The sequence below is a fragment of the Solenopsis invicta genome, chromosome 12 (assembly GCF_016802725.1).
Source record: "Solenopsis invicta isolate M01_SB chromosome 12, UNIL_Sinv_3.0, whole genome shotgun sequence".
Taxonomy (NCBI): domain Eukaryota; kingdom Metazoa; phylum Arthropoda; class Insecta; order Hymenoptera; family Formicidae; genus Solenopsis; species Solenopsis invicta.
Genome location: NC_052675.1, coordinates 6,085,122 through 6,094,677, shown reverse-complemented (window position 1 = coordinate 6,094,677; position 9,556 = coordinate 6,085,122). Strand labels below are relative to the sequence as shown.

At 34.7% G+C, this 9,556-nt stretch overlaps 1 protein-coding gene across 2 annotated transcripts in view; it reads left to right on the top strand.

Moving 5' to 3' along the window:
• Positions 1-246: 246 nt before the first annotated feature.
• The window catches only part of LOC105198533 (NAD-dependent protein deacetylase sirtuin-2), a 43,066-nt gene continuing 33,756 nt past the window's right edge, over positions 247-9,556 (top strand). Inside the window, exons 1-2 of one of the 2 annotated variants that reach the window (XM_039456080.1) lie at positions 247-604; positions 1,306-1,560. In XM_039456080.1, the coding sequence (XP_039312014.1) occupies positions 574-604; positions 1,306-1,560 (286 nt within the window). In that variant the 5' untranslated portion in view covers positions 247-573. The remainder of the gene's footprint in view (positions 605-1,305; positions 1,561-9,556) is intronic. The other variant, XM_039456081.1, reaches the window with a different exon arrangement.

Sequence of the window (9,556 nt, the reverse complement as noted above, 5' to 3'; positions counted from 1 at the left end):
ACCGATGGTCTAAACAGAAGACGAACAGAGATCCATTATCCGTCTTTATTCAACTGACGCGTTTCTTACTCCTGCACATACCTAGCACGGAAGAGAACCGTAAAAATGGACATAGCTGAGAATCATCTAAACGTGGATTTTACCGACGTGAAAAATGGACATTGGCTACGTAATTCAATGTCCATTTTTGTGAATCACAGAGGCCCTCTCAAAATAACGTTGTATCTAAAATCGAAGCGTGTCCTCTCTCAGGTTCTTCTCTGGTTAAAGTCATTTCAATAAAATGATTGTTGTTTGTTGCATGGTGCTTGCACATGTAATATAATGCATTCAGTAAAAGATATATACATGATATATATTATAAAAAAATGAAAAAGGTTTAAAAATTTTGTGTTTGTATGTGTCACTCAAAAAGAGATAATCCTGGCGTTGAATATAATCTTCAATTTATCGCATAAGTTTTTTATTGAGATACGCGTCATTCTTCATCAAGTGAATATATTTTCGACAGCTAAATACAAATCGCATCTCTCAAAGCCGTACGTTAATCGTATTATTGCACCGAGTTACAATATGGACAAGGAGACTAAAGAAGATCGAAGAGGTAATTTTCAAAAGCTATCAGTGTGTGCGTACTTGTTGCTTTCGATCCATTTTATCCGAATTGCGGGGAAAGAGAATATAATCTATATGGTTACAGTATATCGCGTAAATAAGTAAATAAATAAGTGAATAAACAATATATATATATATATATATATATATATATATATATTAAGCAATATATATATATATGTATATATATATATATATATATATATATATATAATACATTTTTCTATTATAACATTATGATTTTTTCTTATATAACCGATATATTTTATATTATCAAGTTTAAGTAATCATCCTTACTTTTTTAAAAATAATTATACATATCACTCATTTGTTATGTTGTGACTCATACATGTCACAACATAACTAAAATATTATTGTTTTTAATCTGTCTGCAAAACAGAATTCTGATGAGAATTCAGTACAATGAAGAACTAATGATATGTTTATTCCTCTACAATTAGTGTACCAAATCATTACATCATTGCATTAAGAATCACGTTATAAAATTTTTATAATTTAAAACATTTAAATTGGAGAAATTTTGTTTTTTGAATTATATCATTATTGCAGCAAATGAGCGATATGATTGTTAAAAGCATTCATTCTTAAATGTCCAACACTTTTATGCACATGTTGTATTTTTTTATTAGAATATGTATACTTATGTATTGGTTATTTTATTTGTTCCAGAAGATAATTCAAATGAGGAAAAGCAAAACATTTCATCTGAATCATTGGAAGAAGTAGAAGATTATTCTGAGATGGAGAGGTTGCGCAGATATCTAGCACAAAAGTTAAGATTTGTTGACCTGCCGGTAAGTGATCAAAATGATGAATCACAACAATCAGTTCTTTGCAAACTCGATTTGGATGGAATTGTCGATTACATTAAGAAAAATACAAATTGTAAAATCATCACTATGGCAGGTGCTGGAATCTCTACTTGTAAGTATGTATTAAAAATAATATTTATATATTAAGAATGCCCAATAAACACTCATTGGTATAAATGTGATATAATATATGTATCAATGGTATATAAATGGTATAGGTGTAAATAGTAAACGTTTTTTTATAATAATATACGTTAAAAAATTGTAATAGATATACAATTTTTAAACGGTTTTAATTGGTATAAATATAATAAAAAACAAATTTTATATCGTATAATATTGTACATTTAAAAGTTGTAATAAATGTACATTTTTTAACCGTTTTTAATTGATATAGGTATAAGTAATAAGCAATTCTTATATAATATACGTTTAAGAATTGTAATAAGTTTACGTTGTTTTAACGTTTCCTGTTAGTATAAGTATAATAATAAACGAATCTTATAACGTGTATCAATATACGTTTAAAAATTGTAATAAATTTACGTTGTTTGAACGTTTTCTGTTGGTGTGAGTATAATAATAAATGGATCTTATAACGTATATCAGTATACGTTTAAAAATTATAATCACTTTATGTTGTTTTAATGGTTCCTGTTAGTATAACTATAATCTCTTACAAAAATAATTTTGCAACTGATGTTGTTTATAACAACTATAACAATTAAGAAAGCATCATATATGTTTCTTTAGTAATTTTTTCCGTTGAATCGATTGGCGCAGTTTTTCATTACAATTAATTTTTAATAATTTGTCTATAACAATTAATTTGCAAAATTGACTTTTGCGACGTGCTCTTTACATTAATAATGTTTTTTTCATACTCAGGTCCTATGTCTGATTGTTTTTTGGCTACTTTTGTCAGTCTGGCCATAAGCAGGAACGGATTTTAATTATTTATATAGTTTATTCTTTTGCATAAAATATGAATGGTTTAAGAAAGAGTCATATATATTTCTTTACTAATTTTTTTCGTAGAATCGATTGGCGCAATTAGTTTTCCTCTACAGTAAATTTTTAATAATTTATTTATAACAATTAGTTGCAAAATTGATTTGTGTTTTTTACGTCAATAATTCTTTATGCTCCAGTATTATTCGCAATTGTTATTTTTTTGTTACTATCTTTACTGGTTTGATTATGGACAGGAATAATTTTAATTATTTACAAAGTTTATTATAAAAATATCTAAATTTAAATAATCGAAGGCCTAGTGAGTGTTCGCGCGGTACTCAAAACACAAGTTTCTTCTTGTTCAAATTTTTACTTCAAATATAACTTTATTAACGATATTTCAAGTGTACGATTAGCTCAGTGTTAGGGTATTAAGTTACTGTTCCGAGATCTTAGGTTCGAATCCCGCCAATGCGTTTTCAAAGTTGTAAAATAATGCGTAATAGTAGTTAGTGATTTAAAAATCTTATATGCAAAACAGTGAATATAGATCAAGCTATAAGAATAATAAGATCTGTTAAAAAACTAAAAAAAAATATTTTTTTAAGAAAATTAAAAAATAAGTATTATTATACGTGTATTATAAGTGTATTATACATTTATCTCATACGTTTCTTATACCGTATAATATGCATAGTTAAAGTGATTATTATATGTGGGTTTAGAGATAGTTATCTTGAGTCGAGCTAGGGCGATGTACTCGCTTGTTACGGGCTTGAGCTTAGGTATGTAACGGTATGTAAGGGTAATAACAAAAAAGCAGGCGAAAAAGGAAGCAGGCAGTTGTTAACCGACAGTTGAATATGACGGTCGATCGAGCGTGCGTTCCCGAAATCTTGTAACCATGAGATAGCGAAATACATTTATATTAATTGAAGAAGAGTGTCTCCCTTTTAACCCTACAATATTGGGGGCTCGTCCGTGCCAAAAAACAAGCCAAAGAGAAAGTGCTAATGAGTGTTTAAAAAGAAGCGACGAAAGACGAAGAACGAGGCAATACGAAGAATAGGAAACGACGAAAAGACGAAAGACGAAGGAAAGACGGAAGACGAAGAAAAGACGAAAGACGAAGGAAAGACGAAAGACGAAGAAAAGACGAAAGACGAAGAAAAGACGAAAGACGAAGAAAAGACGAAAGACGAAGCAAAGACGACAGACGAAAAACGAAAGGACGAAAGACGAAGGAAAGACGAAAAACGTGAAGAAACAGTCAAGAAAACGAGTAAGCAAGAATCGAGAACGTTCGAGAAAATCAGGGAAAAACGCAAGACGAGAGACAAAGAGGAGCAGACGGAGTAGGGAAAAGAGAGACAAACAACGAGTAGGTAAGAATCAAGAACCTTCGAGAAAACGGGGGAAAGACGTGGAAAAAAAAAACGGAGTAGGAAAAAAGAGAGACAAACGAATAAGCAAGGATTGAGAACATTCCAGAATCCAAAAAGAGAACATATATACGAACAACGCACGTGTGACCGAGAACATTCCAGAGCCGAACGCAAGAACTCCAATTGCCGTTTGTGAAAGTAAAATCGATAGACGAAATTATGGAGCAATTAGGGCAAATACCTACAATAAAACAAAAAATTGCTACAGCATCTCGAGCAGTGATAGTGGTCATGCATAAATTTATTTTCGAGGAAGACGGAGATAGGAATAACCGGCGGCGGTTACGAGAGTTCCGCGGGTTTGAATTTAGCGACGACTCTGCCGAGTTCAGAGCTAAACTTCAATATGCTATGAGATTTTCAATAGGCGATTTAATATCAATTTGCAATATTCTTGACATTGCATACAACGGGAATGCTGAGCAATTAAGAGAGCGGATAGTGAGGGCCCTGATGGATATAGGATCTTTGCAATCGGTTCACGACGAGGACGAGGATGACGAGGAGGACGTTGACAACGAGGGTGATGGAAATAACGTCGAGAATGATACCTACGGGATCAACGATGAAGATAATGACGAGGATGCTGATGCCGACGAAGAGGGAGGAGGCACAGTCAGTGTGGAACGAGGAAACAATCGTCGATCTGAAAGAGATAGGAGACAAAGAAATGCGAATAATGACTCTAAACAATTTACTTTGAGCTATAAAGATGTTGAGGATTCGGTTCGTGCATTCAATGGAACCGATTCGTATCCAATTGAACGATGGATTAATGATTTTGAAGAAGCCGCTACCATGTTTGACTGGGACGACCTACACAAGGTAGTCTTTGCAAAAAGATCGCTAAAAGGCGTAGCCAAATTATTCATACAGAGCGGAGGAATCATTAAGACGTGGAAGAAACTGAAGAACGCGTTAATAGAAGAGTTTGCTACAAAAATCTCCAGCGCCGAGCTGCATAAAATGCTAGAAAAACGAAGAATAAAAAAGGAAGAAACCGTTCAGGAATATTTTTTAGCAATGAGAGAGCTGGCTTCAAGAGGTGCAGTGGAGGTAGACGCATTGATTCACTATGTGATTAACGGCATCAACGACGAGATAAGTAATAAAATGATTCTATATGGAGCGAAAACCGTTCGTGAGTTTAAGGATAAACTCGAGACCTACGAAAAAATAAGGAAAAGTCAAGCGGATAAAACATCGAAGTACACGAAGAATCGAGACGAATGGACGAGGAACGCGGGCAGGAAATTCTCGCGCGAGGACGGAAGAAAGACGACCGACAGCCGGGAGGACGGAGCGCTAATACGGTGCTTTAATTGTGGTATAAGCGGACATCACGCCAGGAACTGCGATAAGAAGTCGCTAGGAAAAAAATGTTTCAGTTGCAATAAGTTCGGGCACGAAGCGAAAAATTGTACTGACAAAAGAGTAAGCGGTTCTAATTCGAATGCGGAACAAGCGGTCAATCTGGTAAGCGTGTCCTTGACTAACGTTATCAAGCAAGTTGTTATTAATAATGAGAATTTGAGAACGCTCATAGATACGGGAAGTCCAGCTAGTCTAATGCGGGAAGACGCGTTTACAAAGTTAAAAAAATTTGAACTGGTTCAATCGACGCGCGTATTTTCTGGATTTGGAGGTGGCGAATCTAAAGCCATGGGCTATTTTCAAGCTGTAGTTCTTATAGACGGTGACGACTTTCCTTTGACGTTCTATGTTGTACCTTATGAGACAATAAGTGTAGAAGTAATTATTGGTAGGGATATAATAGAACAAGCTAATTTGAATTTTAGTCAAGAAGGTGTGACTATTTATAAAAAATTGGAAACTGATTTTCTTGCCCATATTAATATTCCAGAAGATTCGCAAGCGGACATTGAAGCCATTCCGGACGCGGAAACAAAGAATAGAGTTAAAAAATTAATAATCGATTATAGGCCGAAAAAATGTAAAACAACGGGAATTAAACTTAAAATAACGCTTAAAGACGAAAAGCCGATTTTTCAGAGACCACGTAGATTAGCTTTGCCGGAAAAGAAAATAGTTGAGAAACAGGTAGAAGAATGGATCCGAGATGGTATAATTGAGCCATGCTCTTCCGAATATGCGAGTCCGGTAGTTGTAGTAAAGAAAAAAGATGGGTCTCCACGAGTGTGCATCGACTATCGGCACTCAATAGAATAATAGAACGAGATAGGCATCCGTTGCCATTGATCGAGGATCAGGTAGACAAATTAAAGGGTGCACTACTATTTAGTAAGCTTGACCTCAAAAACGGATTTTTTCATGTAGAAGTTGACGAAGAAAGTCGAAAATATACTGCATTTATTACACATGAAGGTCAATATCAATTTTTAAAGGCTCCTTTCGGTTTGTCTAACTCTCCTCCCGTATTCCAAAGATTTATTAGTCAAGTTTTTCGACCACTAGTTAACGACGGAATAATGACGCTGTATTTAGACGACATTATAATTTTTGCGGCCAATTTTAGGCAAGCGGCGGACAGATTAGAAGCCGTGCTAATAACAGCACGCGACTACGGGTTAGAGTTAAATGCTAAGAAATGCGAGTTTATGAAAGAGCGTATTGAATTTTTAGGTCAAATAATAGAGAATGGAACGGTATCGCCATCCCCGGAAAAAGTAAAAGCAGTAACACAATTTCCAGAACCAACGACGATTAAAGAGGTTCAAAGCTTCCTTGGTCTTACGGGATATTTTCGTAAATTTGTTAGTGGATATTCAATGACGGCGAAACCTTTAAGCGACCTTCTGCGTAAAGATATAATGTTTCAATTCGGAGAAGTAGAAAAAGAAGCTTTTAATAAATTAAAGCAAATATTAAGCAGTGAGCCTGTGTTACAGATTTTTGATCAGACACTCGAGACAGAGCTGCACACCGACGCCAGTCAGGATGGATTGGGCGCAATATTATTGCAACGATCGCGTATAGACGGTAAATTACGTCCGGTACAATATATGAGTCGTAAATCGCGACAAGCCGAAAGAAATTATAAAAGTTACGAGTTAGAGGTGCTAGCCGTGATAGAGGCACTCGAGAAATTTCGTATATATCTACTTGGCTTAAAATTTAAGATAGTGACAGACTGCGCAGCGTTTACGCAAACCATGCGGAAGAAAGAAGTCTCTCCAAAAATCTGGCGATGGGCTGAAAAGTTGGAAGATTTTGACTATACATTGGAGCATAGGTCAGGCACTAAAATGAGACATGTCGATGCTTTAAGCAGGAACGCAGTCATGACGATAATCGAAGACGGCATCTTAGCAAGAGTAAAAGCAGCTCAAGCAGATGATTCAGAATTAAGAATGATAATAGAGACATTGAAATTAAAACCCGATAATAAGTATACGTTAATGGGAGGTGTGCTGTATAAATTCGTCGAGGGTAGAGATGTATTGGTAGTTCCAAATCGTATGCAGAACGAAGTCATTCAAGCAGTTCATCACAGGGGACATTTATCGGTAAAGAGAACAGAAGATGCTATTCGAAAAGAATACTTTATGCCGGATTTAAAGAAGAAAGTAGAGAAGTTAATAGCAAACTGTATCCCTTGTATACTTGCCAATCGAAAGCAAGGCAAACAAGAAGGTGAACTCCATCCGTTACCTAAAGGTGATGTGCCTTTGTATACGTATCACATAGACCATGTAGGTCCCTTGGAATCCACCAGCAAGAAATACAATCACATTTTAGTTGTGATAGACAGCTTCACTAAATTCACTTGGCTGTATCCAACGAAGAGTACGACTTCACAAGAAGCAATTAAGAAATTGGAGTCGCAACAGCAAATATTTGGCAACCCGGCCTGCATCATTTCAGACAGAGGAACAGCATTCTCGTCGAAAGAGTTTCAAGATTATTGCGACAACGAAGGAATTAAACATGTCCTGATTACGACGGGCTTGCCGAGAGCCAACGGACAGGTGGAGAGAATTAATCGAACCATAATCCCAATACTCACGAAGTTGTCACTGGAAGATCCTACCAAGTGGTATCGCTATGTGCGCCAGCTACAGAATATCTTAAATTCTTCTTATCAAAGAAGCATTAATACAAGTCCGTTCGAACTGCTAACAGGAGTGAAAATGCGATGTAAGGAGGATCTACGCTTAAAAGAAATCCTGGAGCAAGCCTTACAAGAACAATTTAATGATGAACGCACTTCTCTTAGAAGCAAAGCTAAAGAGCACATATTAAAAATTCAACAGGAGAACTGTAAAACGTTCAACAAACATCGGAAGGCATCACGGAAATATAAAGTCGGAGAATTAGTTGCGATTAAACGCACTCAAGTGTGTCCAGGACGGAAATTACGCGCGAAGTATCTAGGACCGTACGTAGTAACAAAAGTAAAATATAACGATACATATGACGTTAAACGAGCAAATCCAGGAGAGGGTCCAGGTTGCACTAGTACTTGCGCCGAATTTATGAAATCCTGGTCGAGTGTGTAGCAATTACTCGAGGCGAATAATTAATCAAGTAGGCCGAATTTTGGATAAATAATAATAATAACAATAATGATACAGTTAGTAATTATTCGAGGCGAATAATTAGTCAGGAGGGCCGAGTGTGGGTTTAGAGATAGTTATCTTGAGTCGAACTAGGGCGATGTACTCGCTTGTTACGGGCTTGAGCTTAGGTATGTAACGGTATGTAAGGGTTATAACAAAAAAGCAGGCGAAAAAGGAAGCAGGCAGTTGTTAACCGACAGTTGAATATGACGGTCGATCGAGCATGCGTTCCCGAAATCTTGTAACCATGAGATAGCGAAATACATTTATATTAATTGAAGAAGAGTGTCTCCCTTTTAACCCTACATATATGTATATACATTATATATTATAAACGTATTTATAAATATGTTTATAATACATTTACATATATACACTTTTTTTACGTATATATAAATACGTTAAAAAAATGGGATGGGTTGCGGACATGTCCACGGATTATATACGTTTATCTCATACGTTTTTATACCGTAAAATACATATGGTTATAATGATTATTATACTGATCTGTGTTTATTGGGTGTGAATTAATTTTAAGGGTTTTGCAACACATTGCACTAATGTCAGTATTATGGGAGACATTCCAATCAAATATATTGCTTTTTAATGTTTTATTTACTCCATGATATTTAGTTATTTAATAATAGATGCAAACATTATGTTTATACCATTTATACCATTTAAAAAATGGAGCTTTCTAACAAGCATTTTTGACATGCATTGCTTTTATTTTTTTCATTAAAAGAAAACAGTGGCTGAAGATAATGGAATTCTGATAAAAATTTATGGTGATATTGCTCCATCAATTAAGATATGTGAATATTGATTCATATTTAAAAGTGATGGTTTTAATAATTAAAAATAATTCATTACTGTTATATGTTACTCATTTAAAAACATAACACTTTATCCTTATCATTATTTATAAAGTAAGGATTTGTTAGTTCTTTCGTTACTTTTTAGTGATACTACAAAGTAAAATATTAGATTTTAAAGTTATATTATTTAATAGAGAAAAGGGTAGTATTATAATTATCTATTTACATTTTATACACTAATTTGGTTAATAATAAATATATTAAGGCTCCTGAGTACTCGCCGCGGCCATATTGAAGTCGTGACGTCAGAAGCGAGAAATTGCGTAAAATGACACGTAATTTTGTCCGAC